Consider the following 17,456-nt stretch of genomic DNA (forward strand, 5'->3'; position numbering starts at 1 on the left):
ACACGTAGCCCCTCCCCAAGGCGCGAGTCCCGCCCTCCCTCCTCTCCCGGGTCCCGGCTGGCAGTGCTTATAACCGGGCAGGCGGGGGAGGCCGGGGATCGGCTGTGATCGCGGGACATCGGAGGACGGCATCGCTCCACGTGCACCGATCAGATCCCCCCATTCTATGTGATCCGACCCCCCCCGCCGCCCCCACTATGGGGAGATGAGCGCCCCCCGTCCTAAGTGCACCCCCAGTCTTTGATCTTTAACCCCTTCCATCCCATCTGCTACCCACCCCCATCCCTCCCCAGGTAAGTGTCCCCATCTGATCTGTGTGCTGTGATCTCCACCCCTCCCCCATAGGTTTCCAGCAAAGTCTGGCTGTAGATCATCCTCCATCATTGGGGCCCTTGCAGCCCCCCCATCACCCCACATGTGACACCCCATCTCTGTTATATATATATTTTTTTTTTTTTAGCTGCTGCCCCTCCCTCACCGTGCCACCTGTGAGCCTGAGCAATGCCCATTATGAGGTAGGTACCCCCCCCTCCCCCATCCAGGGTGCCCTGCAGTCCCCAATTGCTCCATCACCCCCTTATAACGTCTCCCGTCTGTCTTGCAGCCACGGCTCGGAGGAGAGGAGCACAAAGGCCACCGGCGGCTCCAGGAAGAGGAAGGCAGATGTGCTCATTGTAAGTCCACAAAGAGCTGTGCTGGGGGGGGACCAGGGCTGTGTGTGGGCCCCGGGGCCCTTTAATTGCCCTCACCGACCTCCATTTTATCCTACAGATTCTGCAGGACCCCGATGAGGAGCTGGAGCCACAGACGGTGCAGATCACCAAAAGGAAGCAATATGAGCACAGGGTAATCTGCCGTGCCCCCCCCCAAACCCCCAACACCCCATTTATTACCATTGCAACATTTTTTAAAATTGGACTTTCTTAACTTTTCATTCTCAATATCCGTATCTGTGAGATCTATAGAAGTGCACGACTGCCCGCTGAGTGCTCAAATAAAACTGTGGAGGGGGGGGGGATCATCAACAGGGAAAAAAAAAACAATTTTCATTTATATACTATTTTTATTTAATTTGTATTGGCTTTTCTATTTTTTTTTTTAATTTTTTATTGTGCTTTTTTTTTTTTTTTTTTTTTTTTGTGGGTTTTTTTTTTTAACATTTTTTTAATTTTGTATTTTTTAAATTTATTTTTTATTGCACTTTGCTTCATTTTGTGTGTGGTTAAATTTTACATTTTTTCTAATCTAACGCAAATTGCAGCAAAACATAAGCACTATAAAATAGGAAATCACAAAAGTGGGGAAATAACTGCATAAATAAATAGGATCCAAATATTTCATTTTTTTTTTTTTTCTCACGTAAAAAGATCCACAAATGTAGATGTACAGAATAGTAAAAGTTAAACAAATGCTGTATAATGTTGATCAATACAGACCAGGAACACAAACGTAAATATATACAATGATTCCCATCAGACTTTCCTAGGAGTGGAAGCGACATACATGATCTATTCATAAGCGCATTAAAATGGTGGATTTCCAGGAACTCGCACAATTGGTGGCAAATCTACAGCCGTACTTCTGGCCTAATATATCGGCTCAGGCAGGTCTCATGTTTGCTAATATGGACCATAAAATGCGGAAAAATCTGCGGGAATTTCCATGAAGGTTTGGTACATACCTGTGCAGTTTCAGGTTTGCAGTCCATTAACATGGCTTTCTAGGGATCACATCCTGTGTGTTGTGCCTTTTTTTGGGGGGGGGGTTCTGTCCTACCCACAGCAGGTTGCGTGTTTGTTTCTATAGATTTCAGTGATTTCAGTCGAAAGATGGCAGAAACACGTTAAAAAAAAAAAAAAAAATCGTCCACAACCTGCACAGTTGTGAACCCAGGCCTAAACATTCTTGTGGAGAGGATACAGTGTAAGGATAAAATTTTGGGGGAGGGGAGGGAAATTTCAGTAAAGGGCAGTGAATAGATAAAAGTACCACTGAAATCACAATGTGATTAGGGCACCTAAAACTGTGTGACCCTATAAGAAATGTGTGAATGGGTTGTGTGGGATTTTTATATTTTTATATATATATATATATATATATATATATATATATATATAAAATTTTCATTTAAAAAAAAAAATTTGTGGGTTTTAATATATTTACTTTTGTTTTATTCTACGAAATGTAATTTTTAAAACACTTTTTTTAATATAAAATTTTATTAAATTTGTGTGTTTTGTTTTTTTTTTTTTTTGTTTTTTTTTATTTAGAGATAATTAGTATTCAAAAAATTATTTGTAGAATTTAAATACCTTTTTATTATGTATTCAAAAAAAATCTTATTTCTAGAATATAAATACATTTTAAATTTTTTTTATTATATACACTTTTTTGGGGGGGGGGGGGGGTCTATGGAAAATTAAATTATAATAAATATATATATTATATGTTTTGTTTTTTTTTTTTTTTCTATGAAATTTAATTTTTAAAGCCTTTTTTAATATAAAATTTATTTTGAATTTCATGATTTTTTTTTTGTATAGATATAATTTTTTTATAGACTTTAAATACATTTTAATATATATTATATACAAAAGTCTTATTTATAGAATATAAATTTTATTATATATTTAGAATTATTAATTTAGTGTTTTTTTTGTGGTGTGTTTTTTTTTTTTTTTTTTTTTTTTTTTTTTTTTTTTTTTTTTTTTTTACAAATTCTTATTTGTCATTTAAAAAATTTTTTTTGGATACAAAACCCAACCAAGGTCTGCCATAAGCATGTGTAGTTTGAGTTCCTTCACCTGGTGCTCTCTCAGCTGAACAGCTAGGACTTGTAGTCCCTCCTTGTGGTGGGATTTGGGAATATCCACATTTTATAGTGTCGGATGGAAGCATGGCGACTGATAACTGCAATAAATACGTGGATCCTGTGAATCTGTCACACGGCTTGTCTGTAGGCCTGGGAGAGCTTGGAGGATTATGTAATGCTTGTTGGCTGCTCTGAGTCACTGCTGAACTGTGGGAGGAATGCCGGGGCCTCCTTATTTATGGATCACAAAAACTTTTGTGTATTTTGACGTGTCGCTGTATGCAGTAAAGAGAATGGATGATCTATAATGTATTTAGCACTCTAGGCAATGAGTTTGGTAACAAGGGCTGCATGTGATCTGTCCTCCAGAAGTTGGGTTTTTCCTGCGCTGGATTTCAATCTCTTATCTCTAGGTGTGTCTCTATGTTGGTTACCTTCATCTATTTTTCCTTTAACGTGGAAGTAAACTCAGCAGTTCTCTGGTTCAGAAAAAAAAATTAAAGTCCCACTAGGCTACCCCTTTGGTTTTAGGTAGAGCAGTTTTGTGGTGTTTTTTGTTTTTTTTTTCATTGCTGGACGTGTAGCCCTTCTCTTGCACAAGGTGGCGCCATGATTTTTCCATTCCTAGAAAGACCTTTTCCACCAACCCCAGATCCTTGTCAAATCCCATGTATGGGCATGACCAGTGGAATGGAGCCAAGCCTTGCTCTAGAATATCTGTTTAATGTTTGGCTGTGAGCTACCAGGGAGGGAGCAAGAAGGGGTTGATGTCGAAGGTGGGGGTCTGACGTCACCCCGGCTAGGTGCTCTGCCGGTCCCACCACTATAGAGGACCGTGAGAAAGCTTTGCATGCGCTGCTACGCATCAGAACATGTAAATGGGTCGAAACCTCTGAAAGCAACTGAATTGAAGAGGATTGGGTTCAGCCTAAATTTCTGTGCCAGAAACCACGTGCCTATTGACGCAGTTTTGCCCCACTTGCTAGATTATGATGCCTTCATTACATGTAACATTGTCTTGTCTTTTGCTGCACACAATTTCCTAGAGGCTGATGATGCATTAAAATGTCCTGACTCCAGGCTCCCACCGTACGGCTAAGCCCATGGAGGGCGGGGCAGAATGTGACGGGGGTGTGGTTTCTTGGAAGAGACTTGTAGTCTGAAGCGTATCCGATGTGTTTTTATGCATTAGCTGCTACAAAATTGTGTGCGGCAGAGCAATGCTATATGCAATGAAGGCACCATAATACGGTGGGCAGGACGAAACTCGTTAGGGGGCATGTGGTTTCTTGGCAGTCTTGTAGTCTGAAGTCTATCCTAGATGTGTTTTTATGCATCATCAGGTGCTACAAAATTGTGTGCGGCATAGCATTGCTTTATGTAATTAAGACACCATGATGTGGTGGGCAGGACGAAATGCGTTTGGGGGCGGGCTGCGCAAGTGGTTTCTTGGCAGAGACTTGTAGTCTGCAGCCTATCCTGGATGTGTTCTGCCTCTGCTGCACTCCATTTTGTAGCAGATGAATAACACATCTAGGATAGGCTTCAGACTACAAGACTGTCAAACCACATGCCCCCTAACGAGTTTCGTCCTGCCGACCGCATTATGATGCCTTCATTACATATAAACACTGTTCTGCCTCTGCTGCACTCAATTTTGTAGCAGATGAATAAGTGTTTTATATGTAATGAAGGCATCATAATGCGGTGGGCAGGACGGAACGCGTTTGGGGGGGGGGGCATGTGGTTTCTTGGCAGACTTGTAGGCTGAAGCCTCTACATCTAACAGATTTGAAGTTTAGAAGTGTTTACTGCATATATTCTGATTTTGAAGAGGATCGGCTTCAGTCTACATGTCTCTGCTAAGAAACCATGCCCTCTGACACATTTTGCCCTGCTAACCTGGGGTGCTTGGTCATAGAGAGGGGAGGGCTGGAGCCGGATGAGGATGTTTTGGCCATCGACTGCTACAAAATTGTGTGCAGCAGGACAGGTGAACATGGGTATATAATGACTGCACCATAATGCAGTGGGTGTGACGGAACGCGTTGGGAGGGTGGTGTGTATGTGGTTTCTTGGCAGACATTTTTGTCGAAGCAGATTCTCACATGTTATGGTGGCTGGGTCGGGAAAGCACCTGCAGGCAATGGTGCTGTTCACATGGCAGTGATACTATATAGCCATCTTTTCCAACCTTTTTTACCACCAGAGGAACTTAAAAGTTCAGGTCTGGGGGAACACTGGGTTAAAGTAAATTATTCAGGGTTTATTGGGGAAAAATGTTCCTCTACATCAGTGGTCTCCAAACTGTGGACCTTTGCTTGCTGTAATCCAGGCCTTGGGGCACCACTTTATCCACTGACACCAACATGGCACCGTTTTCCCCCAATGAGGCGGCACAGTTCCTTCTAGTGGTGGGAAAACATTCCTCTGACACCAAAGATGGGCATTGTTTACTCCCACTAATGGCAGGAATTTTTCTACTCCTAATGGCCACAGTCTGCCCCACCCCCTAAAGTCTGAAGGATCCAGAAACTGGCCCTTTGTTTGGAGACCTAAAGGAGAGATCAGTTGTCCACCGTGTAAGGGTTTCCTACCAACCTCTGGAGGAACCCTAGGGTTCCATGGAACCCTGGTTGGAAATGGTGCTTCATGGTGTACTACAAAAGGAAACTCCCTTTGTTGTGGTATCTGAATGTGTCTTTTGGCTTCATTAAAAACGCCCCAAGACATTCCCTTTCACAGCAACCCGAAAAACAGCAGACCCTCCTGGACCCTCAGTTTATCATCGAGAGCACGAATGGACCTTAAAACAAGGCAGCCATTAATAGGAACTCTGAATTTTAGACAATCCTTTCCATAGACTGAGATGACCTTGACCTATAGCAGCGACATCAGACATTTCTGGATTTTTGTTCCACACCAAAATGGCGGCCACCATTTACAAACCAGTACACTAAACTTTTCATTCTGGTTGTTTTAAGATGCATTTGTCTTATTTAGAGGGGGAGGAACGAAATGTATAAGATGACCCGCATGGTTTTTGATTTGTGCTTCTTTTTAGGGCACTTGGCGTAGCGAGAGAGTGTGTGAGAGTCTCTACAGGTTCATTCCCACCCCTGAGAAGGAAGACAAGGCCGCTCATCCCACCTCCTGCCCTCCATACCCCAGCCTCAAGTTCCGATCAACAACAGTATCTCCTCTTCCACAGCTTAGGTAGGTTTGGGTAATGGGGGTGTGATTTCTATTTTTTTAACATCTGACACTCCCAGAAGTGTCAAATGTTGACTTGGCCAACAAAGGCTACAATGCTGAATTGGAGGGGGGGGGACATGGACTTCCAAGTAGAATACCTCTTCCACTGCATGGGTGGGTCAATTTGACTTTTTTAGATACCTGACTAATGAAAGGGGCGACATCCGTCCATAAAACAGATGGCCGCGGTTTGCCGAGGAGATCAGATTTTGGTTTAGTCCGAACTCATCCCTTCCCCCCACCTATGCTGGGTTTCCCGATCTGTAGAAATTCATCTTCATGGGAAGGAAGTATCCCAGAAGACCTGCTTCTCCCCCTTGAGACGTCTCTCCTTCCTCTGGGATTTCACCAGATCTGTGACCTCCATCCTAACATACCCTCAGCCAGATACATTTTGTTACATTGTGTAAATCAGGAGTGTTCCTCGAAGCGGGTTCCTTGTTAAACCCGGGGATGACAGATCCTCTTGGGCTTGTTTTATGCTCTCTAGAAACAGAAAACTTCTTTCTTTTTTTAAGTTGTCCTTTAGTTCTCACTAGGAATCTGTAACCATGGTGACGGTCTGGGCGCAGCCTCAAATCTCGTAAAAACTTGAATGAAAAGCTGGCGTCGTAGACTAGGTCTGAGCGGAGGAGTCGTGTGCAGCCACTTGTTAAAGCAGATCTCCAGCTAGGACCTTCAGAGTTTCTGATAATTGTGGAAGGGTCCTATCCCTCTGGGGTGTTTTTTTTTTTTTTTTGTGTTTTTTTTTCTCCCTTTTTTGAGATTTCACCTCCATTTCTGCCTCGTTGCTGATATGGAAGGTGAGTCGCCTTCTAATAGCCAATGGCTGGATTGCCTTTTATATTGGGGATTTTTTTAACGCCTGAGGCTGTTAATCACATGCTGTGTGCTGGTGCATATTGCAGGTTCTTTTTATTGTACAACATGTGCGTGGCCAATTGTCATCTTTGTTTGGATATATATATATATATATATATATCTATCCACTAAATTTTTGACTAGTTATTTTGTTTCAAAACAAACCTGTGCTTTTTTGTCAATGCAAGGCAAATCAACAGAGGCCCTTAAAGGGCAGGTTTATCAGTAGAACATAGGAGGATACCTTTCGCTGCTCCAAAGCTGTTGGCTCCCAGAAGTACAGAGAGAAGCTCTCTACTTCAGGCTAGAAGTATGTGACTTACTTGCTGATTGGTCACTGAGGTGCCCAGTGGTGTCACATGTGGTGAGAGTGTCATTGGCTTTGGGCAAGCTCCAGGTCATTGCTGAATAGTGGAGGGTAACCTGCACTGCAAAGAGGGCTGTGAACACACCTAGGCACATGGGATAAATGGGTTTATAAAAGTGTGTGGGGTTTTTTTTTTTTTTTTTTGCAAGGTACATGCACTGTATGTGCTTTTCGGGTGCAATTACCAGACTGCAATGCACATGCGCTGATACCATGAGACCTGCTATAATGTGATTGGTTCTCGTGGTGAATGAGCCTTATTGACCCTCCTGGTGTTCTCCATACATGTTCTCTTCCAGCTGGGCTAACCAGGACGAGGTGTGGAGGAACATGTTACACAAAGACAGAACCTATCCACGGGATAAGAACTTCTTGCAGAGACATCCAGAGCTACAGCAGAGCATGAGGGCCGTCCTGCTTGACTGGCTGATGGAGGTGGGTTGTGTTACCATGTTGAAGCTGCACACTGGCTGGGGTTTATTGCTGGTCTATTGCAGTGGCGTACTAAGGGGGGGGGGCTGCGATCCGCACCAGGTACCAACTCGCTAGGGGTGCTGTAGCATGATTATTCATTTTTTTTTTTTTTTTTTTTTTTTTTTTTTTTGGCAACACAAACAAAATGTTGGGTGGCCACAGCACCCCAGTGAGTGTGCACCAAATGCTCGCCTGACACAGCAGTCCAGAGTGCGGAGGCTCCTTCCCTGCATCGGTCATGTGATCGAGCCAAGAAGACTTCTCTCAATCTGAACTGCATCTGGCCTAATATTAGTTTGGGGGAGGGAAACTGCATCTAATTTTTGGTCTGTGTGAAAGGCAAAAACAGATGTTCTGAGTATATTCTATGTGGATTGAATGTGTAAATGGGTAAGGGTGAATGCCGAGTTATGGTCACTAGATGGAGCTTACTTATTTCCCTTAATAGCCATTACCATCTAGCAGCCATAATGTGGTATTTTTTTCCCATTGATCCATATGATCCCCAGAGAATTGTCCTAATAGCACAGGACGTGTGTGTTAGTTATTTAATCACTATTGCCAAAATTATTTGGCCACCTGCCTTTAAACGCACATGACTTTTATTGGCCCCCCAGTCTTAGTCCGTAGGGTTCAATATTGAGTTGGCCCCGCCCTTTGCAGCTATAACCGCTTCAACTCTTCTGGGAAGGCCGTCCACAAGGTTTAGGAGGGTGTCTATGGGAAGGTTGGACCATTCTTCCAGAAGCACATTTTGTCAGGTCAGACACTGATGTCAAGAAGGCCTGGCTGGCAGTACTTGCCTGACTGCATTGTATAAAGTTTGGAGGGGGGGGGGGTATTTTTCAGGGGTTGGGCTTGGCCCCCTAGTTCCAGTGAAGGGAACTCTTAAGGCAACATTTTGGACCATTTCATGCTCCCAACTTTGTGGGAAGAGTTTGGGGATGGCCCCTTCCTGTTCCAACATGACTGCACACCAGTGCACAAAGCAAGGTCCATAAAGACCTGGAGGAGCCAGTTTGGGGTGGAGGAACTTGACTGTCCTGCACAGAGTCCTGACCTCAACCCCATAGAACACCTTTGGGATGAATTAGAGTGGAGACTGTGAGCCAGGCCCCCTCCTCCGACATCAGTGCCTGACCTGACAAATGTGCTTCTGGAAGAATGGTCCAACCTTCCCATAGACACCCTCCTAAACCTTGTGGACGGCCTTCCCAGAAGAGTTGAAGCTGTTATAGCTGCAAAGGGCGGGGCCAACTCAATATTGAACCCTACGGACTAAGACTGGGGGGCCATTAAAGGTCATGTGTGTGGAAAGGGCGGGGCCAACTCAATATTGAACCCTACGGACTAAGACTGGGGGGCCATTAAAGGTCATGTGTGTGGAAAGGGTGGGGCCAACTCAATATTGAACCCTACGGACTAAGACTGGGAGGTTATTAAAGTTCATGAGCGTGGAAAGGCAGGTGGCCCAATACTTTTGGCGATATAGTGGTAGATTTAATTTTTAATGCTACCTTTTTTTTTTACACACCCCTAAATTTTAATTTAAAAATTTTTTTTTTTTTTTTTTTTTTTTTTTTTTTTTGTCTGAACTTCTAAAAGGTTTGACTTGGTAAATTTTTTTAAAGGGAAATCCTACAATCATTTGTGTATAAAATGTCCATCAAATCGTGGAACAGAGCATATCGTGCATAAATAACTCCTTTATGCCTGGAGGGGAAGGAGGGGGTCAGTGATCATGTGACCACCCAGATTGGCCGGCTGTGGTCACATGATCAGGAGCCGCTCCCAGCAGCTGACGATCGTTCGTGTGGACTGAGATCTTTGTCGGCTCGGTCTCCATGCTGGGAGAGTGCACTCCATTGCATTGCAGTGCTGTCCATTGACCTGTGGTGTGTTGGCATTCAAGTCTTCCCTTTTCCTGCTTCACATATAAAATTCACCTGTTGCACAGAAAAGTTGACCTCACCCTTGTCATACATTTTAATTTTGGGTTTTATTTGTTTTCATTTTTTTTTTTTTTTTTTTTTTTTTTTTTTATCTCAGGTGTGTGAAGTCTATAAACTACACAGGGAGACTTTCTACCTGGCCCAAGACTTCTTCGACCGATTTATGGCCATCCAGCAGAATGTGGTGAAATCCAGCCTGCAGCTCATCGGCATCACTTCATTATTTATCGCCGCCAAGCTGGAGGTGGGTACCGCCGTGCCTCTGGACTGTTACAATCCAGCCAAATAGAATTAATTTGGGGTCTGTATCTTCATGTCTGAGATATTGCAGACCAAAGCCGTGGCATTCCGCTGCAGGGCATTGCTCGGGTTTCTGGTTGAAACAAAGTCTGTCCGGTGTCTTCTGTCGCAGGAAGCGACTTTGTTCTCATCACCTTTGTTTTGTATTTGTAGGAGATCTACCCCCCGAAGCTGCATCAGTTTGCCTATATTACAGACAGCGCTTGTACGGAGGACGAGATCATCTGCATGGAGCTGATCATCATGAAGGTGAGTGATGAATAGGAGATGGCTCTTTAGTGACTGTAGAACTACAATACCCAGCATGACCTGATACCCTTCAGTTCTGAGACTCAGTGGCATCCCTAGGCAAGTGCGGGGGGGGGGGGGTGCACGCCGCACTGGGTGACACCTATCGCATGGGGTGACACCGGACTCCCTTCACGGAAAGTTACATTTAAAGCAAGCCGACGATCCCCCGCAGGATGGATCGGATCTGTGGACTGAGATAATGGATCGGAGTCTGATCCATTATGCTCCACAATCCGCAGATCCGATCCATCCTACGGGTATTGTCAGCTTGCAACCTATACGGGGTTAACTGATCTCTCCACAAAAAGGTAAGTTTTAAAGCAAGCGGACAATCCCCGCAGGATGGATCGGATCTGCGGATGAGCATAATGGATTGGAGTCCGATCCTTTATGGTCCCCAATCCGCAGATCCCATCCATCCTGAGGGGATTGTCCGCTTGCTTTAAAACTTACCTTTTTGTGGAGAGATCAGTTAACCCCGTATAGGTTGCAAGCTGACAATACCCGTAGGATGGATCGGATCTGCGGATTGTGGAGCATAATGGATCAGACTCCGATCCATTATCTCAATCCGCAGATCCGATCCTTCCTGCGGGAATTGTCGGAGGGGTGACGCCAACCCTTGGGACACCTCTGCTGGGACTGTTCATCTTATGCAGCTGAGCAGTACAGGTACATAGATGAGATTTTTACTACAAAGCAATGTCTGTCCTGCTTTTGCAGGCAAACATGATTCCAGCCCAGTAGTGAACAGGCCCTTTACATTCTATTTAAGAGGACTTGTCATAGGAGCAGCTGCCATTTCTGGGCTCCTGGAGATTCTGGAAGTTTGGCTTGAATATTTTCTTAGTTGGACCCAACACCTGCATGCGGCAAGTGACAGTTCTGGGCAGAGCACATGTTCACTTTAATGCTTTCGTTGCCACCCACATGGCGGCAGTGGCAGATTCCACACACCCTTGTGTGCATGTCGGTCCTTGGAGCCAGCAGTGAGCTCTGAAGTGTACAGCTGCCTGATCGCTTCCATAGATCCCCAGTAGTGTGTCCACCCCACTGTGTGTCCGAGATGGTGGTATGTTTGGTACGGCTTTGTATGTTTGGTATCCATTCACTTGGTGCAACCTCCCATCCCTTAATTAATGTGCAATGCAACAATATGGAACAACCAACATTTTATTCTCAAGGGTCTCTGCTATCAAAAATGTTTGGGGGGGGGGGGGGGGGTTCAGTATTCTTTAGATCTAAAACTATATATTTTTAATGTGGAAAAGTGACTGACAGCAAATGGCTAAATCCACAGCTAAACTACATACTGTATGTGAGAGCTGCTACTGGCCATATGAAGTGTCCCTTTGGGCTGGCACCTCCTGGCCCTTTAAGGTGGTTCTGATGCCAGAGGGTGGGGTTTAGGATCATGTGACTGCCGTGATTGGGTCACATGATCGGAAAGGTCCGTGGGACGCTGACGCATGTGCTGTGACTGGACAGAGAAATGAGAAGCTGCAGACTGAGATCTGTCACTCTGCTCTCTCCTCCTAGCAGCAAGTCCTTTGTTGGCACATGAGCACTGCAGCACAACTGGTTAGCTCCTTTTTTGTTCTGCTTATCCCTCTCCCAGTCTTGGCTGGGTTGTGCCATTTGTTCTTTAAATGATGGTGTCCATCTATGCCTTGTCACACGGGTTTTGGCCTGAGACCTCTGTCTTCCACTCCTTTTTTTTTTTTTTTCATTTTTTGATTTGCACAGACAAGATTACATTTACCCTGATGTGTTCTTTCTAGGCACTTAAATGGTGTTTATCTCCAATGACGGCGGTCTCGTGGCTGAACATCTACCTACAAGTGGCTTATATCCGAGAGTTGCAGCATTTCCTTCTGCCGCAGTACCCCCAGGAGACGTACATACAGATAGTGGAGGTGAGTGCTCAGCTGCCATGTTTGGTGTGGAATTTGGTGTTGGGGAATCCGGCTATAACCACTCTGATCTTGTTGCAGCTGTTAGATCTGTGCGTCCTAGATGTCTCCTGTCTGCAATATCCGTACAGCATCCTCGCTGCCTCTGCGCTCTACCACTTCTCCAATGCTGAGCTGGTGGAAAAAGTGTGCGGTAAGATTTCTTGCTGTAAAAAGGACCAGCCTCGTGCCGGAGAGATCTGGAGTCCATTAACCCCCCTGGCGGTATTCCCGAGTGTAGCTCGGGGTAAAGTTTCAGTACCACAAGCGGTAACCCCGAGCTACACTTGGGCTTACCATGCGGTGCTGCTCCACGATCCCTCGATCACTTACCTTGTCCTGCGCTCCTGCGATGTCCCCGGCCGATGCCGTCATCTGGGTTCCCATTCCCTGCGAGCGTCAGGACGTACGGGGGACAGAATGGCGGGAAATTTGAAAATGACAAAGTGACATTCACTAAAATCACATAGTATAACATTCCTGTATCAAACCATTTCACATACATTTTGTCCCGAGTGCTTTGTCCGGCACCCTGCCTGCATTTTTACTGTTCTTTCTGCCTGGAAACTGAGAAACATCCATGGCGTCCAAAAAGCGTCCCTTTAGGTCAGACGCGGTTTTAGACCGGCTAGAGAACAGCGATAGTAAATCAGAACCACTTGCAGAATTGAGTGATAATGATTCGTGGGGGAAATTCCTCATCAGACACTGAAAACGATTCTGCGACTTTGCTCAGCGATGCGCGAACTTGGCGCTCTGTTTCACATTTCAGTGATTATATTATTGAATTAAACTCATTATTTTATTTATTAAATTATAATTTATGATTTTGTGTTTCAAGTTTTATCCTACCCGGGATGTTTACTAGACTCTTGTTCGGACAGATTTCAGTGAGTTATTCCTAAGAATTACAGGCCAACAAAAAAAATACATATTTCCATGCAAAAAAAGTACCGCTTTGAGCACAGAAATACTGACATAATCAGACCGCTAGAGAGGTTAAAGGGACCCTATAGTAAAAAAAGATAAAGGTGGGGGGTCTTCAATTCTTCTGCTTCCTGCTATAGCTGAAGGCTGAGCCGTTCTGATGGGCAAAGCTTTTAACACTTCTGATACATCAGTGGGAAGAATGCTTCTTGCACTCGTGGTCATTGGGAGGAATTGCCCCCTTTTTAGATGGCTAAAAAGGTCCATGGTGTCAGGATCTTATCTGAGATGCAGAAATTGGTCATTGCTGAAGGAACCCCTGGAAGACGACTGTTTTGAGAGCTTGCACAGAGGCACAGGCAAAATGCTGGAGGGAGAGTGCAGGAGCTGAATGTTGCACCTTCACTCCACTGATTGCAGGTACAATGCATTAGAAAAAAAAATGCTGGGGTTTTTGGTTGCGTGTTTTTTTTTTTTTTTTTTTTGGTTTCTTCTTCCTAAAAGGTGAACTTGGCCTTCTTAATAGTAATCCAATGCCATACCTCCAATTTTTTTTGTTTCTCATACCCCAAGGGGTAGGGAATACCCTGATTAGAACCCTTGTTTGAACCTGTTAGCCAAGGTTCACACTACAGCGGTGCGGTAAATCCCATGTGATTTTGCCCAGGAACCGCACCGCATTCCTGTGCTAATCTCATGCTTTTTTACATGCGGTGCAGTTGGAGCCATACATTTTGTATGGCTCTATTCGCACCGCACCTGCACCAAAAAGGAGCGGGACCCTTTTTTGGCTCCGCACTAGAATCAGATCGCATAGGTATTCACACCCATGGAATCAGATTCTGCACATCGGTTTTGTGGACTGATGTCGGGGTGTTAACTTAACATGCACACCTGCATCGGTTTGTATGAATGGGGTGCGATTGTGATGCGGTTCAGAATTCGCACTGACATCGCTGCCAATTCTGCACTGTATCAGTGTGAACCCAGGCTTAATGTTCAAAGGTGGCAGAGGTTTCTTTTCTGAGTGCTCCAAGCGGTCTCTAGTAATCAGTAGGGACCAGTTGCAGATCATGTGATCAGGCAGTCCTTCCCACTCCCCTGGGGTGTAAAGACCCAGTTAAAGGAATGCCAGAGCTGGGTGGGAAGGGGTTAAAATGTGCCCCAGAAACCTGTTTATATGTGCTGGGAGGCTGTTCATAAGATGGATCTATGTAGGATTTCTTTCCTGCTTTTGGCCCTTGTGAAGCATTTTATCTGATCAGCACTGTTTGTATGTATTATGCTTGCATTTCCAGGCTATGAGTGGACGGAGCTGGAGGATTGCATCAAATACATTGTGCCCTTCGCTATGGCCATAAGGGATGCCGGGAAACAGTCCAAAATGAAGCTCTTCCGAGGGGTGGACATCGAGGACATGCACAATATCCAGACACACACGGGTTGCTTACAACTGCTGGTCAGTAGTGTGTGTTTGTTTGTTTTTTATTTATTTTTTTAATTTATATATTTTATAACTTTTTCTTTTTTGTATTTATTATTATTAATTATTATTATTATTATTATTAGATATTTTTTATTTAACTTCTTCTACCCCTTTCAGGATATGGCTCAAGCTAAGCAGGAACAGTTGAAGGAAGAGAACAGAATCATTCCAGTCCCCAACGGAGTCCTGACCCCTCCACAGAGCGACAAGAAGCACAGGACCCTGGACTCTGAATGACTCTGCCATACCTTGGACTCTTAGCATGACAGGAGGTGCCTTCAGGGGGTGCTACAAGCTGTTTTTTTTTTTTTTTTTTTTGTTTTTTCATTTGTTTTTATTTGCTTTTATGAACTTTGTTTTATCGGACTGCACCTGCTGTGGCCTGCCTCCTGTCAATGGCAATGCTACTTTATTTTATTTTTTTTTTATTGGCCATGAAAGACCAATTTTTTTTTTTTTTTTAATGCTGCTACAGAAAATGCTGCTTGAGGAAGGGGATGGATTGTGGTGAGGAAAGTAATGCGTCATGGGAGGGTCTTCTGTTCTAGAACTCTTCTGGGTGTCAGGTGTACTTGTTGGTGTGCAATGTTCATGGTTTTTTGTTTTTTTGTTTTTTTTTAAGCTCTCCTTTCACTTTTTTTTTGTTTTTTCTAATTTTTATTTTTTTCCTATTTACACAATCTGTCCCAATTTTTTAAAAAATAATTCTAGAGATGCTGCTATCTTTTATTTTGTTTTTAATAAAAAATAAAGATGCTGTCTTGAAGATGGCTGGAATTTCTGACAAGTGTTCTGAAGTAGGATTTGTTTTTTTTTTGGTATGTGGTGGCCGTTTTTTGATTTTTATAAAATTGGAAGAAAAAAAAAAAACCCTATTGGACAGATGTCACTTGAACAAGTGCTCTCATTGGAAGATTCTCTTTTCCTCCTGGTGACAACTGTAAAATCTGACATCATTTTTTTTTTTTTGTCACCAGTACAAATGAAGACTGTTAATCTTCCAGCTAGAATAGACCGCAATAAAAAAAATCTCAAGTTCTAACTCTTCCCCCACACTATACAAAACCAATGTTTTTATTAAACTTTTTTGCCAGATGCTTTAAGTTACTATTTTTGCTCTTTTTCACACGGTGAAATGCACATTGTTAAGCTTGAATATTAAAGTGGATCTTCACTCTCTCAACCAACACTGGTTATTTTTAATCCTTATGCTGCTGACATTATTAAATCAGTAGGAAAGTATTATATTTTACTGGTGGAGAAATTTTTTTTTTTTTTATATTCAATTACTTCCTGGCTTCTGGCCTAGGCAAATGTCATGTTTCCCAGGAGTCTTCAGGAGGAGAGTGAGGGTTCTTGCCTCAGTCTGTGGTAGAGCTAAGGGCAGATGGATTCCAGGAAGTCGTTGCTACAAGAATCGTCTGCTCTTACTCAAGATATGCCAGGGGCGTGTTTTTTGGGTTTTTTTTTCCTGTTTGGGCAAGGACACAGGGCCCCCATGATCCCCCTATTGCCCGGGGGCCCCATGAGTTGTCAGTCTGCCCCTGGTTGTGAGGATATGAATGATTTTACGAACACATGTCAATGTTGCAAAATTGTGCTTAGGCATTAAGATTTGTTTTTTTCCTTGGGTGGGAAGGGGTTAATCAATTACAATATGACTTATGTCGCAATTGTATATGCTAGATTATTTTATTTGCTCTTATCCACCCCCCTTCCCCCACACCCCACAAAAGTGGAGTTGATCTCATCAGGCCATGTGGTCTATAACACTTTTGAAGCCAAATGGTCCTCCTGCAGATAATATTTCAGCCTGGAATGGCCGGTTTCTATATATAACAATGGGTGATCTGACACCAGGATCAGATCATCACACGGCTACAACAGAATCCATGGAATGCAGGAAGGGATGATCTGTGGACTTCTGTGCTTTCCAACACCTGAAAAAAGAGGGGAAATAATGAAAGGGTAAGTTCACCCTAATATCTCACCCCTTGCATTCCAGCACATTACAGACCATGCGTCCTATTCCCTTCATACATACATACATGATGTTGCATTCCAGCACATTACATACCACGCCTCCTGTTCCCTTCATACATACATGATGGTGCCTTCCAGCACATTACATACCACGCCTCCTATTCCCTTCATACATACATACATACATACATACATGATGGTGCCTTCCAGCACATTACATACCACGCCTCCTATTCCCTTCATACATGATGGTGCCTTCCAGCACATTACATACCACGCCTCCTATTCCCTTCATACATGATGGTGCCTTCCAGCACATTACATACCACGCCTCCTATTCCCTTCATACATGATGGTGCCTTCCAGCACATTACATACCACGCCTCCTATTCCCTTCATACATGATGGTGCCTTCCAGCACATTATATACCACGCCTCCTATTCCCTTCATACATACATGATGGTGCCTTCCAGCACATTACATACCACACCTCCTATTTCCTTAATACATACATGATGGTGCATTCCAGCACATTACATACCACACCTCCTATTTCCTTAATACATACATGATGGTGCATTCCAGCATATTGAGCACATTACATACCACACCTCCTATTCTCTACATACATACATACATACATGATGGTGCATTCCAGCACATTACATACCATGCCTCCTATTCCCTTCATACATACATACATACATACATGATGGTGCCTTCCAGCACATTACATACCACGCCTCCTATTCCCTTCATACATGATGGTGCCTTCCAGCACATTACATACCACGC

At 43.8% G+C, this 17,456-nt stretch overlaps 1 protein-coding gene across 2 annotated transcripts; it reads left to right on the plus strand.

Annotated features, from left to right (window-relative positions):
* Positions 1-33: 33 nt before the first annotated feature.
* Positions 34-15,860, plus strand: CCNE1 (cyclin E1). Of its 2 annotated transcripts, XM_089663029.1 has the most exons (12): positions 34-293; positions 461-515; positions 605-674; positions 772-846; positions 5,877-6,028; positions 7,595-7,730; positions 9,819-9,965; positions 10,175-10,270; positions 12,094-12,228; positions 12,307-12,418; positions 14,490-14,650; positions 14,795-15,860. In XM_089663029.1, the coding sequence occupies exons 2-12, from the start codon at positions 502-504 to the stop codon at positions 14,912-14,914; spliced, it is 1,218 nt and encodes a 405-aa protein (XP_089519155.1). In that variant the 5' UTR covers positions 34-293; positions 461-501; the 3' UTR covers positions 14,915-15,860. The 2 variants fall into 2 exon arrangements, with proteins under 2 accessions (XP_089519155.1, XP_089519156.1); XM_089663030.1 differs by lacking the exons at positions 34-293; positions 5,877-6,028.
* The last annotated feature ends 1,596 nt before the right edge of the window (positions 15,861-17,456 follow it).

Source organism: Staurois parvus, unplaced genomic scaffold (genome assembly GCF_062004578.1).
Source record: "Staurois parvus isolate SC_StPar_1 unplaced genomic scaffold, SC_StPar_1.0 ptg001614l, whole genome shotgun sequence".
Lineage (NCBI taxonomy): Eukaryota > Metazoa > Chordata > Amphibia > Anura > Ranidae > Staurois > Staurois parvus.

Excerpts from the sequence above, each read along its gene's own strand:
- CCNE1 (XM_089663029.1), top strand. Across the intron at positions 6,029-7,594 it reads TCTCCTCTTCCACAGCTTAG|CTGGGCTAACCAGGACGAGG; the intron begins GTAGGTTTGGGT and ends GTTCTCTTCCAG. Across the intron at positions 7,731-9,818 it reads TGCTTGACTGGCTGATGGAG|GTGTGTGAAGTCTATAAACT; the intron begins GTGGGTTGTGTT and ends TTTTTATCTCAG.